Source organism: Tamandua tetradactyla, chromosome 17 (genome assembly GCF_023851605.1).
Source record: "Tamandua tetradactyla isolate mTamTet1 chromosome 17, mTamTet1.pri, whole genome shotgun sequence".
NCBI classification, from domain to species: Eukaryota; Metazoa; Chordata; class Mammalia; order Pilosa; family Myrmecophagidae; genus Tamandua; species Tamandua tetradactyla.
This window is the reverse complement of record NC_135343.1, coordinates 15,355,286-15,379,674: the sequence shown is the minus strand read 5'-3', so window position 1 is coordinate 15,379,674 and position 24,389 is coordinate 15,355,286. Positions and strand designations below refer to the sequence as shown.

The 24,389-nt window shown below is 36.7% G+C and overlaps 1 protein-coding gene, 1 long non-coding RNA gene and 1 other non-coding gene across 6 annotated transcripts in view; 1 reads left to right on the top strand and 2 right to left on the bottom strand.

The window, feature by feature from the left end:
• Window positions 1–4,799, top strand: part of LOC143660760 (uncharacterized) — a 107,606-nt gene extending 102,807 nt beyond the window's left edge. The window contains exon 7 of the long non-coding RNA XR_013164236.1: window positions 4,705–4,799. This is a non-coding gene — a long non-coding RNA (uncharacterized LOC143660760). The remainder of the gene's footprint in view (window positions 1–4,704) is intronic.
• Window positions 1–24,389, bottom strand: part of PLEKHH2 (pleckstrin homology, MyTH4 and FERM domain containing H2) — a 129,635-nt gene that overhangs the window by 47,800 nt on the left and 57,446 nt on the right. For all 4 annotated transcript variants that reach the window (XM_077134106.1, XM_077134107.1, XM_077134105.1 and 1 more), the window contains exons 7-16: window positions 22,333–22,518; window positions 19,611–20,572; window positions 16,766–16,841; window positions 15,737–15,831; window positions 14,762–14,906; window positions 12,416–12,552; window positions 12,199–12,309; window positions 11,951–12,037; window positions 10,401–10,559; window positions 4,988–5,068 (exon numbers count right to left, since the gene is read on the bottom strand). In XM_077134106.1, the coding sequence (XP_076990221.1) occupies window positions 4,988–5,068; window positions 10,401–10,559; window positions 11,951–12,037; window positions 12,199–12,309; window positions 12,416–12,552; window positions 14,762–14,906; window positions 15,737–15,831; window positions 16,766–16,841; window positions 19,611–20,572; window positions 22,333–22,518 (2,039 nt within the window). The remainder of the gene's footprint in view (window positions 1–4,987; window positions 5,069–10,400; window positions 10,560–11,950; window positions 12,038–12,198; window positions 12,310–12,415; window positions 12,553–14,761; window positions 14,907–15,736; window positions 15,832–16,765; window positions 16,842–19,610; window positions 20,573–22,332; window positions 22,519–24,389) is intronic.
• Window positions 2,318–2,392, bottom strand: TRNAG-GCC (transfer RNA glycine (anticodon GCC)). The gene has a single exon. It is a non-coding gene; the product is annotated as a tRNA-Gly (tRNA).

Genomic DNA, 24,389 nt, shown 5'->3' with positions numbered 1-24,389 from the left:
CTTCACGTATTTTGGGGCATTCTGATTCGGTGCGTAAATATTTATGATTGTTATGTCTTCTTGTTTAATTGTTCCTTTTATTAGTATATAGTGTCCTTCTTTGTCTCTTTTAACTGTTTTACATTTGAAGTCTAATTTGTTGGATATTAGTATAGCCACTTCTGCTCTTTTCTGGTTGTTATTTGCATGAAATATCTTTTCCCAACCTTTCACTTTCAACCTATGTTTATCTTTGGGTCTAAGATGTGTTTCCTGTAGACAGCATATAGAAGGATCCTGTTTTTTAATCCATTCTGCCAATCTATGTCTTTTGATTGGGGAATTCAGTCCATTGACATTTAGTGTTATTACTGTTTGGATAATATTTTCCTCTAACATTTTGCCTTTTGTATTATATATATCATATCTGATTTTCCTTCTTTCTACACTCTTTTCCATATCTCTCTCTTCTGTCTTTTTGTATCTGACTCTAGTGCTCCCTTTAGTATTTCTTGCAGAGCTGGTCTCTTGGTCACAAATTCTTTCAGTGACTTTTTGTCTGAGAATGTTTTAATTTCTCCCTCATTTTTGAAGGATAATTTTGCTGGATATAGGAGTCTTGGTTGGCAGTTTTTCTCTTTTAGTATTTTAAATATATCATCCCACTGTCTTCTAGCTTCCATGGTTTCTGCTGAGAAATCTACACAAAGTCTTATTGGGTTTCCCTTGTATGTAATGGATTGTTTTTCTCTTGCTGCTTTCAAGATCTTCTCTTTCTCTTTGACCTCTGACATTCTAACTAGTAAGTGTCTTGGAGAACGCCTATTTGGGTCTAATCTCTTTGGGGTGCGCTGCACTTCTTGAATCTGTAATTTTAGGTCTTTCATAAGAGTTGGGAATTTTTCAGTGATAATTTCTTCCATTAGTTTTTCTCCTCCTTTTCCCTTCTCTTCTCCTTCTGGGACACCTACAACACGTATATTTGTGCGGTTCATATTGTCCTTGAGTTCCCTGATACCCTGTTCAAATTTTTCCATTCTTTTCCCTATAGTTTCTGTTTCTTTTTGGAATTCAGATGTTCCATCCTCCAAATCACTAATTCTATCTTCTGTCTCTTTAAATCTATCATTGTAGCTATCCATTATTTTTTCTATGTTTGCTACTTTATCCTTCACTTCCATAAGTTCTGTGATTTGTTTTTTCAGTTTTTCTATTTCTTCTTTATGTTCAGCCCATGTCCTCTTCATGTCCTCCCTCAATTTATCGATTTCATTTTTGAAGAGGTTTTCCATTTCTGTTTGTATATTCAGCATTAGTTGTCTCAGCTCTTGTGTCTCATTTGAGCTATTGGTTTGTTCCTTTGACTGAGCCATATTCTCAATCTTTTGAGCGTGGACAGTTATCTTCTGCTGCTGGCGTCTGGGCATTTATTCAGATTTCTCTTGGTGTTGGACCCAGCAAGGTTGTAATATTTTTCTGTGAAATCTCTGGGTTTTGTTTTTCTTATCCTGCCCAGTAGGTGGCGCTCGTGGCACACGTTTGTCTGCGGGTCCCACCAGTAAAAGGTGCTGTGGGACCTTAAACTTTGGAAAACTCTCGCCGTCCTGGGGGTTCGCTAGCCAAAGCGGCTTGAGCCGCCCGCGGTCCGAACGCAGGGAGGGTTGCTGGTCGCCGCAGCCAGGGAAAGAGCCCGTCCGAATTTCCTAGTCGGCCCTGGGCAACAAGCGTGGCGGGAGGGCGCCAGCGGCAGCGGCCCGCCCGAGAGAGTGCACGTTCCCCAGGAGTCACGGGTTTGGAAGGGGCCTCCCCCACCCGTCACCGTTCTCCGCGGCCTGGGGGTTTCCGATCCAATTCTCTCAGTTGGTCCGGGGGCTGCGCGTGGTGTGGGCGCCAGTCGCCTTGGTTTCAGGGGACCACCTCTCCAATTCTCCCAGCCGGCCCGGGAAGGGGGAAGGGAGTAACTCCGGCCGCTTGCCACCCCGCCCGGTAAGGCCCGCGCGCCTCGGCGATCTCACCCGAGCTGCTTCTCTCAGCCAGCCAGCCGTTCCAGGATGGGGTACGCTGTCTTTTTTATCTCTGTTGTGGCTTTGGGCGCTTTCTGTATCGTTTCTACTCCCTAGTAGGTGTCCTGGAGAAGAAACTAAGATCCGCGCAGCTTACTAAGCCGCCATCTTCCAGGAAGTCTCCTCCCAACTGATTTTTTTCTCATTCCCTTTTGTCTATTCTTTTTTTATTTTTATTTTTTGTATGCTGTATGGTTGAGGTTACATTTCATTCTTTTTCCATGGGACTCTCCCATTATTGCAGCACCATCTGTTGAATGATTTTTAGGGGGAGGTGGATGGGCTGGGAATTGAACCCAGGTCTCCTGCATGGCAGGCAAGAATTCTACCACTGAACTACCCTTGCACCCCCTCTCCCCACCTTTTATCTATTCTGTAGGTCAGATTATGTCACTGCTCTGCTCGAAAATGTCCAGTGGCTTCTCATCTCACTCAGAGTAAAAACCTAAGTCCTTATTACGACCTATTAGGCCCCAGAAAATTTGGCCCCTGTAATATCTCTGGTGTTGTCTCCTATTATTCTCTTCCTTATGGACTTCAGTTCAGTATACTGGCCTCCTCACTATTCCTCAAACATACCAGCATACCAGGCATACTCCTACTCAGGAGCTCCTACTTTCCACTTGCTGTTTCCTCTTCCTGAAATGCACTTGCCCTAGATATCTACATGGGTGCTGTCTTACTTCCATCAGACCCTAATTAAAGCATCAGTTCTCAGTGAGGACTCACCTTGATATCCTATCTAAAATGCAATGTTACCTGCCTAATAGCTGATTAATAGTGAAAAATTAATTTATTGAGTTATAAAAGTCTTTTATGAGAAGTATAGTTCTTCCCATTATATTAACAATTATTAACTGAGTGCACAGAGCACTATCCAGGCACCAGGAATTAACAATGCCTTCTAGAGCAAAAGGGGAAAAGAAGTATAACAATATAAGGCATCAGTGGCTAAGAGAGTTCAAATAGAGTTGAGAGGCTATTCTGGAGGCTACTCTTAAGCAAGCTTCAGTTAGATATTGCTGTCTTTGTTTGCTACTCCCCAACCAATATTATCCCTGTTAACTCTTAAGAACACCTAGGGCTCTAACCGAGACTCTGTAAAAGTTTCATGCACTAGGTTTTTATTTTCCTGAAACCGATAAACTCCAGGGGGGTTCCAAGGCTAGATAAATCCTAAAACACAGAGGGGCCAACCTCTCCAAGACCATTAACAAATAACATTCCCCTCTCCTTTATTGTCAATACCCTTTCTCAGCAGAAAAAAGTTAGAAGGGGTATTCCCCAAAGATCCCTATGGATTGGATGAAAGCTCAAAGGAGAAGGGGGTGTTATAATAGAGAAAATAGGATTTTAAAATGGCTGCTGAATCACTACACTGATGTTTCTTTTAGCCTCCAGTGTTTTGGAGCAACCAGAAGGAAAAATCTGAAATAGTGGAATAGTAACCTATAACAAATTCTGAAATCTATTCGGTAACTACTTGTTAAAATGTACTTTGAAAATTATTGCTTTTTCTTTCTTTTTCACAATAAAAACCGTTATTTTCATATTTCACAATAAAAATGATAAAAAATGAAATTGGGAGAAAGAAAACTAATTCTACCATGATAACACATGGCAATTTTAAACTGATATATGAGGATAATACTGCAGTCATTTTTTATTCTTTTGCATGCTACTGTAAATGGAACTGTTTTCTTAAATTCCTTTTTGGGTTGTTCATTGCTGGTGTACAGAAACATAACCAACAGTTATATGTTGATCTTACATCCTGCGATTTTAGTGAATTTGCTTATAAGCTCCAGCAGGCTTTTCTGGGTATGTATTGATGCTATGGAGTTGCCTATATATACAAAACAGAGATAGTTTTACTTTTTCCTTCCCAAATTGAATACCTTTTTCTTGCTTAAGTACTCTAGCAACAGCTTCCAGTATAATGCTGAATAGCAATGATAAAACCAAGCATCCTTGTCTTATTTTCCTGATCTTAAAGAGAAAGCTTTCAGTTTTTCACCACTGAAAATGATGTTAGCTGTGGATTTTACATAAATGTCATTTTTACATGAGCATTTTCCTATGTCTAAAATTCCTTTTGAGTTATTATTTTAACACCTGCTTTATGTTACATCCCATCCCTCAGCAATACTGAAAACTGAGGAATGCATTTTAAATACAGCTAATCAGATTAAGAGTGCAGTATGTGAAAACTGCACATCATTTAGAGAAGTCCTAAATGATGCATGTGTTGACTGAACCAGTAAGTTTAACCTCATCAATACTGTACTCAGTCATAGGTTGCTAGTCTGTGGAGCTGACATCATTTTTTTCTTTTATGAAGTTTTCTTGGACCATGTTGGCTCAATTTTTATAGTTTCAGTAATTAAAGGTGACATGGAGCACCCATAATGGTAAGTGGATGTACATTTCATCTTTGGCAATGCCCCATCTTTTTATTCTGAAAGTGAAGAAAACTCAAGTTCATGTGGGGAAAAGATTAGTTTTAAAAAAATGAATAAACAGGGTATAAATAGGCACATGGATGGATGGCTAAGAGGTGAGCAGGAAGCTGAGGGACCAGGACAGAACTAGATTATTTTTCTCCCCAGCTCTTCCTTTCTTGCCTTCTGTTCTTTCCTTCCAACCTTATTTTGTGTTCCAGAACCTGGGAAAACATGAGAAATTGATGTTGGGGTTGAAAAGAAGAAGGCTTTTCTAAGTCTGGGAAGACATCTTAACTAAAGGCTGCTAATGAGGTTTATGATTGAGAATAAAGACTCTTGTAAGTGAAAAGGTATGTGATTGTCTCAGTAATAACTTATAGTTAAAATTTCAACATTATTAAAAATTCTAAAGTTTTACCTAGAAAACAAGAGTGAAAGGGCAAATTTTAAGCCATAACAAAGAAGAATTTTTCTAATTAGTATATTAAAACACATACAAACCTTATCTTCTTGACTACGAAAATAATATAATGTTTTTCCTATGAGTGTACACCAGACTCTCTTGGAGTAGCCATGTTTCACCTGAAATCATATTTCAAAGAGTTACAATTGTAGCTCAGAACTCTGAACACATTAAAGCATAATTTATACGCTATAGGTATCCAGTTTGCTCAAGGTGTAATTGATATTTCGACTACCCTTGTCCACATACTCTTTACAATTTACCTTTTAAAGCAGTAGCATGGTATGTTTTGCTTTGGTGCTCATCATTCAACATTTAACAAACAATTGCTATGTGTCAAGTACCATGCCTAGGACTGATGATTCAAAGATGGATAAAGCAAGGTGCTCGTTTCAAAAGTATATTTTGTAGTTCTTATATTTCATAGATTTCAAACAAACCTGTATCCTTCTGGGTTAACATACTGATGTTATAAATGAGAAGATTTGTTCATTCATAACATTTGATGCCATCTCCAGAAGTAATAATATCAAATAACAAAATAATATTAAAGCTATTACTATGTACCAAGTACTTCCTATCTTATAGGTACTGCGTCAGGCAAGTGATTGGGACAGGATTTGAATTCAGCTCTTGATGTTGCACAGCCAGGACTGGGTTAGGTACTGAGGCTACAGAAATGAACAAGATGGAGCCCCCTTCCTCAAGGAGATCCCAACCTTTGAGGAAGACAGGCAATTAAACGTGTAATATGCTATCTATATGCCTTCACCAAGATCACAAAGAATTTGTATTTATATACTTTTTTCCATGGAAGACTTTTTATCAAATTTTTTATTTTATAGGTTTATCATTTGACAGCTTTATGAAGATCTTTGTTGCGATTCTCCCTGCCCCAGACCTGGCCAGGTATAGGCATTAGAGATCTTTACATGAAAGGCCCAGGAACATCTTCAATTAAGCTGAGAAAAACACAGAGAACTCCAATCCCACCAGTGGGAAGGGCTAAGAAAAAGCCCTGTTGTCTCAGCTCGGACTGTGGTGTGCCTGCTTGAGCTTGCCCTACAGTCACACCCACCCAGCAGGAGTCCTGCTGCCCTCGCCCTTCCAACATCTGACTTGGGACTGGACCCTCTCCTCGAATAGTTAACTAAGTTACAGTGGGCTTCAATCTGGAGAGGCCAGACTGGAAAACAAGACACCGGCCAGCACAACACAATCTGTGGTCATGCTTGCTCGTGGTGATAAATATTAAGAAATCTGATGGTTTATTGAGGGTTTATAATGTACCTGGGACTGTTCAAAAACACTACACATGCTTAAATAATCCATTTAATCCTAACACCCTGTAAGAGTGGTACTTTTATTATCCCCGTTTTACAGATCAGGACATGCACAGAGCCTATAACTTACTTATTTAAAGTCACACAAGTGGCAAGTGGCAGAGCAAGCAAGATTGTGCCCAGGCAGTCTAGCTCCAGAGCCCCTGCCCTAGCCTCTTTGCCACATTGCCTCTCTAGACCCTTAACTTTCAGTTCTTGCTCTCTTCACTTTCAAATCCTTTGCTATCATTCCACTTTTGTCACCCACCCCCAGGGCTACACCCCTCTCTCTACTACACAAACTGGTGTTCCTACTGCCTGCTGGACTTTGAACTAAGATAGCTTCACAAACTCTAAAACGTAAACGTTCCAAAACAACCTTTTAATCATCCTCCTGAAACTGCTCCTCTTTTCTGAGCTCTCTCATCTGGCACCACTGGGTGGAAACAGAATCCCACCCAGGCATTCTATTTCTCCCAATTCTTAATCCCAAATTCAATCAGTGGTCAACCTGCCAATTTTACCTCCTAGCATCATTTAAACTCAACCTCTCCTCTCTTTTCCCATAGCCCGTTCAGAGACACCTCCTTTATGGGAACCACTCCTCCTATGCTCACTCCAGCCTGCCCTCCACGACAAAGAAAGCTGTTAACAGGAATATGCTCCTGTCCCATTGCAAACCCTGAGGGATCCACATGGTCTTCAGGATGAAGTCCAAAGTCTTTAACAAGACAGAAAAAACTCTCCATGATTGTGGCTGCGCCCTCCAGTGTGGGTGATGCTGCCTGGGGACTGTGCACCTTTCTGCCTGCTCTCTCTTAGCATGGGGCATATTTCCTGCTCACTCCCTTTCGGTCTAGCTAACCTCCAACGCACCCCTGAAGACTCAGGAAAGACAAGTATTCTAGGAGAAGTTGTTTCTGATCCCACAGCCTAAATTAGATTTTACTGTGATGTTATAAATACATCTCAATAATTGCCCTCGACACATATCATAAATATGCTTACATCCCTGACTTTCCCGATAGATTAGGAGGCTCTCTGAGGGATGGGACAGTGCCCTATTCATCGTTATATCCTTCAGTCCATTGCGTGGCATACCCAATAAACTTTTGTTTTCCTAATAAATGAATTTTTATACAGAAGTTTTCTTTTTAAGCATTAAAATAAAAATGGCAAGAACATCCAAAATAAAATTAGTCAAATTCTTAATATCTACCAATATATTCCTGTACTTAATAATGTTAATTTGACAACTTGAAAAAACTTCTCCCCCCTAAAGGACTTAAATACTGTTCTATGGTATTTCAAATAGTAATCTGAAGATGAGCTCTGAACAAGTCACTCAGAAAAACTTGGGGAAGTTTTCTGTTATAAGGCTCTGGCAGTGAAAATACAGGTATGGACAAATTTCAGAAATAGAAGGAAGGAAACCTAATCAGCACCCCGTCTATAAACCTTAATGATTTAATCACCTGATAAATAGATCAACTTATACTCACTTAAAATGCAACTGTGAAATAAGAATTAGGGAATAGTAGAAATGTAATAAGAGCAGAAACTGACAATGCCATGCCATTAAAGCAAAAATAAGCAAACAAAACAAAACGAACTAATTGTAGGAGAAGTACCAACTCTTAGCCACGGATCATTTTAAATGTTAAACATCTGATATACATGGTTTTTGAAATAAGAGTAAAAACTAGTTACTGTAAATTATACTAAGAATGTGACTTAAAGTAGCATCATAACCACTGGAAAATAAATGTTTGCACAATGCCAGGGAGTTCTCAAACACAGTAGTAACAGAAAATATTTTCATGGTAACATAATATTTTGGAAAAAACAAAGCGTATTGTGAGTTCTTTCTCTTATTTTTGATATAGCTGGTCAGTTTTTATGAAAGATATATTACTGAATGAAACTCATTTATAATCCTACATTGTTATTAAATATAAATAAATGGTGGCAGAACACTTCTACATCTATATTTTCCATATCTTAGATTAAAAGAGCATGAGTGATGAGTGATTATGTAGAGATTTTTTTAAGTATGTGAATGCAAATATTTCATTGTATTCTTCTAAGTGACTGATCAGACTTTTTAAAAATTAAAAATTGCATCTGTCTTAGTATAAATGAATACTTATTCATTCTCAAAAAGTTAGAATATAGATTTAAGCAAAAATAAAATATAAAAGCACATAGAGACAACCCATACATTTCCCATTCAGACATTTTTCTATGAACATGGTTAACAAAAATGGGATAATAATGTAATATTATTACATTACTCTACTGATTTTATCACCTAACAATACATTATAACATATTCCTAAAACCTTAAATATTCATTTACAACATTTTTAATGGCTATAGAGATGCATTAACTCATTGTATAAAAATGTACTTAAGCTATATCTGACTCCCCATCAAAGGTGATCCAAACTTTTCTTTAAACAATGCTATAAAAGGACATTTCTGGAGTAATAGAAATTAGATATCTTGATGGAGTGAGGGTTACACAGAGGCAAGCATCTGGTCAAAACCCATCAAACTCTATATTTTAAATCTATGCATTTAGTGTATATAAACTAGACCTCATTTAAAAAGAAAGAAAAAATAAACCTTGTTACGATGAACATACTTAAATCTATTACAAATTAAGATCATTTCCTAAGGATAAATTTCTAGAACTGAGATTTCTGGATCAAAGGATATATATGCATATTTTAAAAACATTTGCTATTCATTCATTCAACAAATATTTACTGAATAAATACACTGGCCAAGATATTGCCAAATTGCCTTTGAGTATATTACTGCCCCTAGTGATTTCTTAATCTGTATCATGCTGGATTTTACCACTTAAAAGAATTTTCCTCCTTTGATCAGATTTTTAAAAAACATTCATTATTAGGGTACATGGGTAGTTTAGGGATAGAATTCTCGCCTGCCATGTGGGAGACCTGGGTTCAATTCCTGGCCCATGTACTCCAAAAAAAAAAAAACAAAAATTCAACAAATGGTGCTGTGATAATGGGATATTCACATGGAAAAGAATGAAATGCAACTCCCCACAGCACAGCATACAAAAAAAGAAAAAAAGAAGGAAAAAATATCCATTATTTCAATTGCGTTTTTAAAAAATAAGGTTTTTCCATACGTTTATTGATTATCTCTTTATCTCACTGTCTCTACTTCTCGATCATCTTGTCCTTTGTTCTCTTTCCCCCTTCGTACTTATCCTTTTTTTTTTTTTACTGATTTAAAAAAAACTTATTAAATGTTAAGGATAGTAACTGTTTCTTCCCAAGCTGAAAATGTCTTTTCAAAGTTTTTCCTATACCCTTCGAAATTTTTGCTGGTAGAATTTTTGACAGAACATTTATGTTTTTATCTATAGTAGTCAAATCTGTCATTTTTTAATTTTATAACTAATTTTTGTTTTATTTTTTAACAAGCTGTATATGTTCACATGATAAAAAAAAAATGCACAAAATTATATACAGCAAAAAGTTGTTCTCTCACATCTATCCACCAGTGCTTTAGTTTTCATCTATACAGGCAATCAGGTGTTACCACTTTTTTGCATTCTTCCAGATATTTAAACAAGCCAATATCCAAGTAATCTTTTTTCTTATCTTCTTACACATTTTATGGCATACAAGATGCAACGGCATCTTCTTTTTTTTCACTTTAAAAATGTTTGCAGTCCTTTTGCCATATCAATACATGAAGAATTTCCTCATTTGTTTTTGGTTACATATTACAAACAATGCTGAAGTTTATCTTTAGGATAAGTTCCTAGAAGCAGACTTCCTGAATCAAAGGCATATGCATTTGCAGCTTTGCCAAAATATCCTCCACTGTGACGGAACTGATGTACACTTCTCCCAGCAATGTACGAACGTGCCTCATTTTCTACGACTAGGACTGGCCCACATTTTATGTAAAGACCCAGATAGTATTTTAGGCTTTATGGGCCAAAATTTGTCATTTTTTTATCTTTAAGGGTTTTGTATTTGATGTCATCCTTATATTACCCTTTCCCACTCCCAGATAATTTAAAGATTCAATATAGAGCTTTTCCAGCAACCACCTTTCTTGCTGTCTATAAGGCTCCTACCTTAGTGAGCAAACCCTTCACAGATGGCTTGCCGTCAGGCTGCAGGAAAAGTGGGTTGGCAGCTTGCACTCGAAGAACATTCTGTAACACCTTAATCCATTCCTCCAGTATATTGGGAGAATCTGCAGTCAGATAGTACGTATGTTTTTCAGTGGCCAACTAGAAATGAGAAAGGGGTAGGAAAACAAACTCTGAAGAATTAAGATGAACATTTCCTTGTCCATTCTTCAAACATCATAACTGAACATAGAACCACACATGCCAAACATTGTTCCCTAGGTTCTAAATAAATATGGAGCCATAATAATTTTCAATATTTTAACCACTTTGTGAGAATTACAGTAATTAAATTTTTGTTCAAATAATTTTTTCCGTTTTGGTTCACCTAAAACCTTACTATAGCATTAAACTCCCGAGTCATGATTTTTTAATCTGGTTTACTCATCACATTTTCCTTTTACCACTCTCTCAAATGTGCTACAGCCTCCTAGTTGTTGAAATGAGGAGTAGAATGGCAAAAAATTTTTAAAAAGAAGTAAAATTCTTGACTAGGGACTATAATAAAATAACAGTGTATAGCCAATAAAGAGGAGTTATTTATGACAGAAATGAACAAATCAATTATAAATAATATAAGAAAACCTAGGACGTAAGAGGGGAAATGCCTGGAACTAACATGTGATCAGTTATTATGAACTCTTAATTTTCTGGACTCAAATTAACCACGATGCAAGTTTTCCAAATACTTCAGAAGCATACAAATGCTTCTTTATGTGCCATGTTCCAAGACAAAAGTTTTCTTGACCCTCCTTTCTATAAATTTTTGGGAAGTTCTCAAATGCTGTGCTCTGTCACTAAAGGATCAAGTTAAGGAAATGATTATTGAAGGCATTTCAGAAAGAAAATTCCTGCATTTGAATCATGTTTACCAGACAATCTTATCAGCCTGCATTTTGCATATAACAGTTTTCTGGCAAGACTGTCCTTATTATGGGTAAAATGGGCAGCAGCTATCTCTATGATGTGACTTGGAGGGAACTAGGACAGCCTCTGTGCTCACCAATATTTTCTCCACTTAGGTGTAACAGCTTCTGAAAATCATACAAGGCCTGCCACTTTCTGGGTTCTGTATTTAGATCAGAGCACTCCTAAAGGGACAATACATTCAACTACTGACATCTAATTGGGAATTCATTTATCAGCTACCTCTCCTCTACGACAGCTTTACAGTTTGAGAGCTGAAAATATCTGAGAAATTAAATACAGGGAAAGAACAGAGCAAAGGGAGAGAGGGTAAAGAAAGTAAATTATAGTGGTGAGCATTAACCAACACAACATAAACTTAGCTGATATTATGGTTTTAACTAAAATGTCCTTGGGTTTCACATACTATTGAGATATCAGACTGAGCCAAAAGTAAATAATCACCCAATCTATTGCTTGGATAACTGAAAATCTATTAGCCTGGATAACTGAAAATTGAGTTTTGCATGATACCAAAAAGAGAAGGAAAAAACAAAAACAAAAACAAAGTTTAAAACTACAAGTACCTGAACTGTTTGTTTGTTATCTCCTCTTAAGATATTGCAGGATGCACTAAGTTCAATGTGGCCCTGGGGTTTTCTAATCACATCACTCTGTATGAAAGGAAGAAAACCACATGTAAAGTGATTACCTGTAATAGTAATAAAAAGAAATGTTTTGCATTATTAATTGCATTATAGGAATGAAAATCAACCAGGATTCTGATTTATAGTGTGAGGCATTCAGTTCTAAATAGCAACCACTTTGTACTTACTGGAGATTTATAGTAAAGTAATTCACCTCCTTTAAGAACAAACCATCTTCGCTTCCAAGTCTTGACTTTACCACTCATTTTTAATAAATAGCCAGATTTTTCCAGTGGTTCCTAGTTAAAAAATTTTTTTAAATGTTTTTAAGTTTCCTTTTAGAGGTTCAAACTAATCAATTCATTAATGTAAAAACAAAACAAAAACAAATGAACAAGTATTTACATTTTTCCCATTGTCACTGGAAGATGAGCAGGTTTTAGGGAGCTTCTGCTCTGGCTGGGAGTACTCTGTGTCTGTGGAGTAAGCATCTGGGGGAATAGCATAATCACTTTCAGAAGCCACAGAAGAGAGAGATACGCCTAAAAGAATAAGGTAATAACTCAAATCAATATGTAATACTGCGGTGGCCCAAATGCTGGCTGTCAGTTCTTCTAAGGAATGCAACTATTTCTAAATCATAAACCTTCCTAGACTAGATTCATGCTCAGGTTTCTAGTCATGAAGAACTCTTAAAGCAGAAAACAGAACTAAGGGTTAGACACTGTCATGCAAATATTCCAGGAAGTCAAAAGATCATAAATAGTATTTTGGTCTGTTTACAATCACAGCTATTTTATATATAAAGAATATCCAGCAATCTATTGAAGGTATGTTTTGTTGAGAGTTAAAATTATGCAATTACATATCGAGGCAAACAAACGTTGAAACTTATCAATATTTGGACAATCGCATTTTAAACCACTTAAATTCTATAATCATTTTTAAAGTTACTTCACATAAAAAAACACAATTTGAATAGAATTTTTCATATTACTCTATTAAAATATTAAATAGTTTACAGATTTTCATAGAAGAGAAGAATAAGATTAAAGAGATAAACAGATAATTTCATTTGCTGGCAGCTATAAAGCAAATTCAGTGAAGCATTTTCAAAATAATTCACTTGTCCTTATAAAAGACTTCTTGCAAGTTGCAAACCACTTTTGGAGGGTCACTAAATATAACTGGGAATAAAATTATTTTTTAAAGGGGCATTGCACATGATTTTAACTACGTTAAATAAAATCAAGAACTTAGGTCATTATTCACTTAATTATCCAGCAGTTTTTTAAAGAATTAACTTTTAAAGGATATATTAGACTATGTTACTATATCATTACTCTCATTTATTTGGGCTAAGACAACTAACAGTTGTGTTGTATATCTTCATCTTTCATATTATAACAGAAATTTAGATCCACAAGGGACCTCAGAGCTCATACAGGCTAAGGTTCTCATTCTATAGATAAGGAGTCAAAAGCCCAAAGATGAAAGGATTTGTCCAAAGCCAAAAAGCTGGGAAGAGGCAAGGTTGCAACACAAATTTCAGGCTGCCATCCCCAGGCCAGTGTGCCAGGCACCATGCTATGTATTAGGGATAAAGTAGATAACAAAAAAGACAAATTTCTGCCCTCACAGTTTATAAATTCTAGTAGGGAGAGACAGACAACAAACAAGTAGTAAGTACTGTGGAAAAAAGGAAAAGTAAAGCAGATTAGGGGTAATAAGAATAGATCCCAAAGGAGAGGGAGGGTAAAGGACTCCAATTTGAATGATGTGGTCAGGGCAGGTCTCACTGAGAAAGCACGGTTTGAGCCAAGTGCTGTAGAGGGTAAAGCAAGTCAGCCATACAGGTAATCTGAGAGAATGCCAATGCAAAGTCCTCCAGTGGGGCTGGAGCAGCGTGAGGGAGGAGGGGGAAGGAGATAGGGTCAGAGACAAAAAGAATCATGTAACACCTTACAGCCATGTTGAGCACCATTGCAGCATTTTGAATAAAAGTGTGATCAGACCTGACTCTGGCTATAGGGGTTATACGAGAGCAAGGAGACCAGTGGAACCCAAAATGTTAAAGCAATGAATGCTGAGGTGCTCTGGTTGAAGCTGAGGGGTAGGGGAGTATTCAGGGAGCAGACTGGAAACACAGTCTGAAAATCTACGCACACAGTCTGAAAATCTACGCACACAGCCAGCTGCTTTAGGCTTTTGTAAAATGCACGTCATTTAGTGAGATTAGATCTCTGTAAACTCTATCCATGCATAAAATGTCTTCAAAGTCTATTAAAAATTATAGACCTGCCCAAGTTTTTGCTGATTCCCATTTTATTTTAGTATCAGATTAACCAACAAATGACCTTTCAGTGCAGTTTCTTCCATTTAGCAGTGTAACAAATTTAGTCTATCCCAGAAATGACCCGAAATGCCACACAATAATTATAAAAGATAAACATCATTTTGACCAATTATCTCGCTTTATTCTCACAATAAACTGATTTCTCTCTTATAGACAAGATAATTGAAGTTTTTTTAAAAAAAGAAACAAGGAAAAAGAAAGATTAGGTGGCTTTTCTGGAATCACAAAGAGAATAAGGATAGATTTAGGACTATAACGTAAGTATCTTAGTCCTAGCCCAATGCTCTTTCTATTGCGGTGTGAAGTAAGTACTCTGAATTTTTTTTTTTAATTCTATTGTGGAGATAGATAAGATTCCCAATAAATACTCTAAACTGTATGAGATATTCCCTTACCTCGTTTCAAGGCCCTGGGGCTGCCCAGCCCACTCCTACTGCGCGTATCTGACTCCGAAGTCCGGGAGCTGCACCTGGAGCCGTCCTCTTCCTCTGAGCCCGAGGAGTCATCCAGGAACGGGCTGCTGCTTATCTGGGTTGCCTTCTGCAGAAAAGCACAACAGCCTGCTTTTCTCTGTCCTCCTACTTTCTCACTCTGCTCCAGCCACACTGGCCCTCTTGCTGTTCCCAGAAGACACTAGAAGACCTTTTATCTCAGGTCCTTGCATTAGAATTTCCCCAGACGACGGTAAGACTGACTCCCTCACCTTCTTCAGCACAGGGCTCAAATCCTGCCTTCTCACTGAGACCTGCCCTGCCCTTGCCATTCAAATGGAAGTATCTGCCCTCCCCCCACTGCTAGTCCTTTTCATTCTCCCTATCCATCTCTAAAGTTACCTCTCTTTTTAGATATAGAATGTCTGTCATGGAACAAGATTTTTTATTTAAGGAATAGAAAAACAGATTTTACTGTTTTCTAAATCTGCTATTAAACCCCAAATTCTAATTAGTAAGACATTTGCCAATGATAAAAGAATCCTGAAAACATAGGCCATCAATATTAATATTAATTATCAATATCTGATTATCCTTATAGGGAGGGCACCCTGGCACTGATATAAATATCTTCCTAAATTAGGAATTTTCATTATATCATTAATATTACGTTTCCTTTAAGCAATTAACAGCCACGGGGGGAAAAATCACATGGGACATAAAAAAAACTGACTCAGACCTCTAATACTCTTTTAAAAATAAATATCTTCTCCAGACCTTTCCATTTCTTCTGTTTTTATGCTATATTAGAATGAACTTCTAACACTCTCTAGAAAGAGTGACTGTAAAATGTTAAGAATGGGATCCAGAGCTTGAATAAGCATCTGCCTTCATCTGTCATGAAGAGAACCACATTTATCAGTGACAGTAGTAAGTTACCCCCTTCAAAGTTGTATACACTGGAGTTGTCATATTCTTATAGAGAAGAGCTGTATAAAGTCCCGATGTGGTATAGGGGAGCAATGCAGCAGAATCTGAAACGGAAAAAAGAAAATCATTTTTAAAAGTCCTCTAATTAGCACATTGTACCTTTCCTTATGAATTTGAGTTACCAAATTTCCAGTTAAAGAGAAACTGAATTAATATAGGTGGTTACTCAGTATACACTGTACTTTATGATGTACACCATTTATAGGTTTAATTATATACTCTCTGACATGGTTCATTATTTCTTCACATGTGTTAGTCTGACCAGGTAGACGTCAAGCTCTCTGAGAGCCGGATTATAGCTTTTAATTCTTTGGCACCTCCGTTCTCACTTAGCTCAGCTTGGACAGAATTGAATAGAAGCCCCTGCTGATTTTTTTTTTAAGCCCCTGCTGACTGACTGACTGATCCAAGTGACGCATACACTGTAAAGACATTCCCCACTACAATACAATTTATTGAATGGTAAGAACAGAAGATAGGGGAAAGGAGTGGAACATCAATAGTCACTTCTCAGACATGGACTGCGGTGGGTGGGCTGGGGACAGGTAGAAGAAACCATGGGGGAATTTCCCTTTTATTCCAGAAAGTTCTGCATCGATTGATTTTGTTTTTTTGGTAACAGGGATGAATTGTTTTTATAATACCTTTTAAAGAAAGAAATAAAAGGGGGGAATGTATTTTAAACTCTGGAATAAAAGGACACAGAGATCAATATTTTTATTACTTTAAACAGCTGAAACAGTGTAAACAGTTCCTTTGCTTTTGATTCTTTAAGGAAAAAACACAATGAGGTGCTCTTTACAACAGAGTTGAACATATATATGTGCTTCTATACTGAGTGAGAAGAAATTCAATTTTAAAATATAAATTAAACTTGGAAATCCCCTTTCTGAAACTCTATAAAATTCTAGTTATTCTAATGACTTCAGACATTTAGGAAGCTCTTGGCTAATGAAATAGCAATAGGAAATCACTTACTGTGATGAATGTTCTCTATATTGAAGGCCTCAGACATTCGAATGCCTGACTTGGCTACAGCATAAATTCTGCTCTCCTAGTATAAAAGAGAGGTTTGAACAGGGTATTTAAAGCAAAGAAATGATTACTCTCAACACACATGCTTTTCATTTGTTCTTCATTTAAAATTCACTAGCACACAGCACTATTATAAGACTGTCATCAATGCCAACTAAAATATGTCACTGTGAATAACAGCACTGCAGAAAACTTTTCCAACCATTAGACATTCCATTATTTATTTTTGTTCCCAAATTTCTGCTTGATATTTCAAATCCTTTTTGAAAGATAGGGGAGAAGGTAAGAGAAAGCCTATTTACAATAATTGACTATACATAAATCCTGCCTTTAAAATTCCACCATTCTAGAACATGGTTAAAGAAAAAAGAAAAACCTTGAATGGATGTAACATGAAATAAAAAAACATTCACAATCATACACACAATGTTATGTTTACACATAAACATTACTGTTAATAGTCAACCCTTCTAGAACATGTTCAAAGAAAAAAGAAAAAATCTTGAAGTCAGAAATCATGTTTTGTTTAAGTGCTGTCACCTTACTTCAATGTACTTTGATTCAAGTAGAAGAAATGAGGTTAAACAATTAATGAATTCAGAAATACAATGGATTTTATAATATTAACTTGTTCCAAGAGTAGGTTGTTACTTTTCTTTCTCTTCTTTTCAGAGAGAAAATCTCTGAAAAGGACTTCTGAGTTAGGTACTGGAAATAACTCTCCCCTTATGAGGAAAATGAGCCCCGGTGGCACCTCGTGCACAGAGCACCATGCCCTGAATTTTGCAGTGTGTGTAACCTGGCCACGTGGGCTACATCGGGATCTTCTTCAGACTAGCCAGTGGCCTGTGAGGTAGGTGGTGTGGGGTGTCTGACCCTTAGGGACACCCTAGATGGAATAATGCCTGCGTCAATCAGAGGCAGTTTCTTTGAGAGTGTGATTGTGAAATACATGCAGAGAGACAAACAGCAGAGTGGGCAGAAGAGACACATTTTAAAAAGGCAGTAAACTGAAAATATGAGGTGGTTGGGAGCCATGAGATGGTTGTGGGGGGGCATAGTTAATGGTAGTGAGAAGCAGAAAGAGAGTTGCTGTCGACCTGAGAGCACAAGCTGAGCCACGAGAACAGGGGCAGAGGGTGCCACCTGCTTCTAAAGAGGTGACTACAAGACATGCTGCACAACCACTGGACATGCTGTCCTACTCCTAGGGTGACTTGTTGTATTTTCAATGACATTCCTGTTCAATTAGGATGGGCTATGCCTCAAAATAAACTTTTATTAAAGTTTTTAAGTGTTTTTTTTTTTTTTTCGTATGGGCAGGTACCGAAGATCAAACCCAGGTCTCTGGCATGGCAGGTGAGAACTCTGCCTGCTGAGCCACTGTGGCTCGCCCTGTTAAAATTTTTTATTAAAGTTTATTAAACTTGACCAGCCTGGTAGAAACTGTTACAATTTGAAAGCAATATACTCCATCAGACTTGAGTAGCTTCTGAAGAGGAAGAGAGAGAAGGGTAAGGAAATAGTAACATTGTTTGCCAAATAGAATGAACTTGAATGTCTGACCTAAATTTCTGAACATCTTAACATAATAAAAAGAGGCAAAACTTCATCTCCTTACTGCCTAAGGGTAACATAGTTGAAATTCCAGCATCACATATCAATAACTTCTACTTTTTTGTGCTATTCAGAATTTAGTGATAAGTTACAGATGGCTTCATGTGGACACATAAATGAAATGTCGTTGAAATCAAATAAGAACAGATACATTTCAAGGTCTGAATTGGTACTAGGAAAACATGGCCGCCTTACTTTAGTAGCTTAAAATTGCATTAGTCCCTAAAAAATAATAATAATAATAAAATAGATAATAATAATCCTGCAACCCAGATGTTTCTCTGGGGGCAATGGTTAAATTCTTTCAATATGTGAAAGAAAAAATACATAAAGCAGATAATTTCATTTTGCTTCAAACATAGGAATCTAGTCATATAGGTATACCTAAGAAGATTCATTTAATTTATGGGTTATTTGTTATTTTAATAGTCAGTGTTTCAGTAGAAGAAGATGCAATATATCCTAGATACAGAGGAAGATGCTTTTGACTAAAACAATGGACTTAGAGATTCATGAAGAGAAAAATTAATTTTCTCTTAAAGCCAGTTAAGTAAATGACTAAGTTAAAATGATGATTAATTCACCCAAAAACACCACTGTTAAAGGGGGCTACTTCTTCATGCCTAATGTTTTTTCCCATGGAGGGAGCACCAGTAATGTAACACTCCTGATCTCTCTCCATCTAATTCACTTTCTCCCCCTATGGAGGAGGATAGCGTAATGTGATTATATTATTAGATAAATGCTCTATTTCTCCAGGTTTTAAGTTTTCGAGGGGTAGGTAGGGCCTGACCCAAGAAGGCCCATGGTGGGCCAGTACTGCCTGGGGTAGGTGGATCAATCTAGCTAATTCCGAGGTTCAGTATGGGGAAGTTCATTTGCCCATCAATTCTCTAAACTAAGCTCAGTTGGTAGCAAAGGTAATATTTTGATCTTCCACCTGCCTTATTTCTCAACGGATTTGGAACTCAGTGGGGAAGAGAAGAGCTCTTCATTGGACTTCCTGGTAGTTCCAACAATCATAAATTTTGAAACTGCATTCTGAAAACTGGTCATTAATAGAGCAAAGCTGAATTTCAAAACAATCAGGTAAAGAAGCAAAGAAAAACCTGAAAATGACTGTTGAGACGAAACTACAGTGTACATATACTGGGGTCAGCAATGTAATTACCCAAGAGGGGAAACGGTGCAGGGGAGGAGTTGGAGGTTTGCCGTGCGCTGGCTTCTTTGCCGAGTCAAAGGTTTCCAGGTCGTCTGAACATGGAGATTCCAGAGAGTCATGGGAAAACAATCCATCCTCACAACTAGTATCCATATTCTCTACAATTTCAGTACTGTCGCCATCAACTAGATCAAGATCTGTTTCCTGAGGTCTCAGTGGTCGTATCATGCTTATAGCATTTCTATTTGTACCAAACATCCTATCGGAACTTAACTGTGGCTGGCTTAGGTGCCTTTTGGCTAGTGCTACACTTATACTGAAAACATTAGGAATCCTTAACTTTGGAGTCGGCAGGTGTGATGAAGGCACTAACTGTGTTCCCTTTCCAGGTAGTAAGTTAGGATGCTTCGGAGTCAAAGCTGGGGTCAAAATAGGGCTTGGGGTGTTGGCCTCACTTGAGGAAGACGAATAATCCAGTCTCTGAGACTGAAATTTTTTATTCAGTTCATCGGAAGAACTATCTTGGTCCTTTTTACTTGATTGAGAATTTCCCTTTCCAAGGGGATTCTTCTGCGCTTTCCACTGCGCCTCCTGCTGCCAGGAATACAGCTTCTTGTGCTCTGGTTGCTTAAGACCAAAGGTCTCTTCTTCGAATATAGAACTGCTGTCATCAGATGCTGTCAGGTATGTTTCACTTCCCATCCTGCTACACTGGGCCCCTTCCTCTGAGGTGTGACTGGAAAGGGTAGATGCACACCTGGACTTGGATCTTCCTTTGCCCCCCTCTTCCTCATCAGAACTCCAGTCACTTCCGGGAGCCCCAGAGTTCTGGGGTATGCCAGAATCCATCCCAAAGCTTGTTCTTGGTTTCCGAGACTGTTCTGGACCACAAGCGGTTTGATGTAATCTTCTCTGACCTCTGCTGTTTTCCTGAACTTGGTTATCAACAGACTTTTCCGGAATTTCCATTTCTAGAAAAATATATATCACATTGGCAAGTTGCCTTTGTTAATATAATCTATCCATAAATTTAGCTTTACATAACTACATTTTAGAAACTGGCAATTTCATATGAATAGAGTTCATTTACATTATCCTTTACTAGTTTTATGTCATTTTTAACAGAAGTTTGAAAACTATGAGTTTTATATAAAACACAGAGCTCTGATACTTCAATAGACTACTATCAAAATTAAACTCCTTTTTAGAAAAGAAGCATGTTGGAAAAGAAAATTGACAACAGTCTAAGGAGAGATAATAACAGAAGCAAAAACCTGAAATAGGGCAACTATAACTATCAAAGAAAGCAGCTACCAAAAAAACACCCACCATTAATTGTATTTTACATACAAATACAATTGTATGTAATTGTATGTAAATTATCATAATTTAATTAAAATATGATAAATACAAGGCTACAGTTAAAAAGACAGTCTTTATATTCAAGCCTTAATACACAAAATGAGCGAAACCATGAAGCGAACATAAACAAAGAAAAGCTTTACCTCCTCTACTTTTGGTTTAATCAAAACTACAAAATGTACTTTTATAATAAGAATAACACTCTTTAAAAATGTCTTTGGATATGGTTTACTTTTGCTTATAGAATAATTAATAGATATGGATCATTGGCTTCATTAATAGTGAACCAAAACTTTAGACTGAAGAGCAGAAACATAAACTTTGGAAACAGAAATATGTCCTTAATAATTAAGGAAATAGAAGCTGAAAAAACAAACTCTAAAATTCAGTACCAGAGGCAATTTGTGAAATTGCAAGTGAACATGAGCTTCAGTAAAGTTAATCTTAGCTGAAGATGGCACAAGATATACTATTAGAATGTGGGAAGGAAATTAAAGTGGATTTTCATGAAAAGAAAAAAATGCAATAATGGCATGAAAACAAGTAGCAGAGGGGACTTCTGATTAGAAAAGCATTATGTAGCTTTCAGAATTTCCTAACAGAAACAGCTTTTACAGTTATATATGTTTTCTTTTGGAGGAAGAAAGTTGGAACTAAAAGTAGAGAAGATATAATGGCAAACCCAAGCATCTCTAAAATATTTGGGAAAGTCATACTACAAAAGATATGATGCTAGCTGTGGCAAGGCCAGCAGCTGTACAACAAAACAAAATTTAGACTTTCCTTTAAGCTTTAAGACTTAAAGGAAAAGAGGAGAAATCTCATACAGGTACAGGACTTAAACATCTAGGTAAACAGTTTCCTCTTTGAAGAGATAAAGGGAAAACCAAAGCAGTAACATTTAGTGAAAAGAATATGAAATTGTCCCCTGGTATTCTTTTTCTCTATAAACTTGCTATGTTATATTTAATTTCATGTCTAATATTAGTTTTCTTTTTTCTTAGTATTTTAAATAAATAATGAATAGACAATTCATATTTCTGATTTAAAACTCAGCTAAAATAAGTACCCTGTATTGTAGGTAGGCCTGCAAACTTTCTAATTTTAATTATCCTTGCTACCTACTACAGGAAAATGTATTAAGAGGGGAAATCAGTTTCTCCTATGTATCACTGGCAAAGACTCTCAGAAAATGGAAAATAACTAGATACACAAAGTTAAATGCTGAATTGCTCTATAGAAATATTCTCATAAAACATCAAGTTATCAAGAAAAAGAAAGCAAAATTAAGCTATATCTGGACTGATGCTACCAAACTATTTTTCCTGTATAAAAACTGCCAAAGAAAATTCCTATAGTCCATAAATACCTTCTATGTCTTTTCCTTCAGTGAACTCAGGTTCTTTAGACAATATCTTGCTCATTTCCTCAGACTGTACTACTTGAGGAGGACTCCTTGCTCGGGATAAAAAGCACCCAAAGGTTGAACTGCTTAGGCGATGGCCTTCTGAAAGCTTTGGTGCAGAGACAGTGGAGGATTTCTTCCCTTGAACTTCTGCAAGATCATTAATCAAAACCACAATTTAGATTTCTTTATACAACAGTTAAATGTACAATTAAATCATATAAAAACGTTGACAAACCACTCTCTGGACCAGTAAATAGCCCGAAGTTAATCTTTATTTATGTATAGTAACAGGGAACACTGTCTAGCATCATATACTTATGTTTAAAATCTGTTTTATATTTTGAATGTCCAAAATATTTTTAACTGCATAGATAAAAATTTAATCCCTTGAAAAGCAGTTATCCCATCCCAAACAATATCAAAATAAAAAAAGCACAAACAAACAAAAAACAGATTATAAACAACCAGAGAGTTGTAGCTTCTTGCAAAGTCAAGTAATGGTAAAGTTAGATTGTGTGGTAATGCTGGTAACTTAGAGGAAAAAGTGATGGAGGTCCTGGTTTGCTAAGACAACCAAAGGAAGTTTATATCCTCATTGGGGCAAATATCACATGCTCATCAAAATGACTTTTGGTTATCTTCATTTTCAGTAATGAGAAGAAACAAATGGGGAGGCTTGGTCTATTATGATCACAATATGGAGCCTTACTCACTTCTTTAGAGGAAAAAGTGTGTGTGTGGTGGGCAGTCTATAGATAGAGTATGTAGATAGCTAGTTGACTGATTAGGTAAGCACTTAATACTATCTTTAATTCACCTTTAGAACTTTTAATATTGTTATTTGTAAGAGCAAAAGCATAGAGATTCTAGTATTAGGAAGAAAAATTTCAAAGGAAATTGAATTGTAAGCTCAGTGAGAGCACCTAAGGGAAGTAATAGCAACTGACAGTTGAGAAGACTATTAAAAAGAATCTTTATATTATATTCCTTTAAATATATCTTTTAATATGTTCATGTTCATCATTTCTCACAGAACTAATTCACAATGAAATTTAAAGTAGTAACTGGCTTGTGAACTTATATCTATCCTTGTTCAGTCCCAGCCTAAATTCCAAGGATCAATATCCTAGACTAAAAGACCTCAAAGGCCACCCGTGCAGATCTGAATTGCAAGCTAAAAGTTTCAGGAAGGATAACAGGCTTTTGAGAGTGGGCTTAGCACATATAATATATTTCAGTGAAAGTAAATGTCAATATATATATATATATATTTAATTTACTTCCCCTAAATAAATACAGGGAATTTTGGATCAACTATGGAAACACCTATTTTTCATTATAGGTGGAAGAAATAACAGCAATAAGTATTAACAGGCAAGTGACAAAATGCTTTCATATACTCTATAATCAACGATGCTTAACACCCATGAAGTCAGTCAAGGCATCTATTACAATAACCATTCTACTGATGTAAAAAAAAAATCTGGAGATGTAACACAATGATTAATTTGTAGAACATTAAAGTTGACTTCAAATCCCCATTCTTTCTACATGCCAGTTTTCAAATGTATTCCACAAAATCCTAGAGCTTTATGGAAATGTCCCAGAGGATACAAGAGAAGGCATGGGTGTGGCCAAGTCTGCTTTCACCTCTGTTATCTCTTGAGAGTCTACAGAAAATTTTATTTTAATAAATTTATTTTAATAAAAGGATCTGTTTTTTAAATAAAAATTTGAAAACCACTGTACCAGCCCCCTGGTCTAATAAACATGAGCTACATGTGCACCTTGCTGATTTACCTCCTCTTAGAATTTGGTGCGCATTTGAGTAGCAATCACAAGAATAGTGTATTAAATAAATCTCTTTCAAATGATACAGCTATATCACTTACCTTCTAGGCTTTGAAATTGGACAGAAAGAAACCCTATGCACTGGAAAATGGAATGGGTTTATTCAGATTATAAAATCCTGCTCAAAATATTCAGGCTGTAAGAATTTCAGTCATTGCAGATCACCA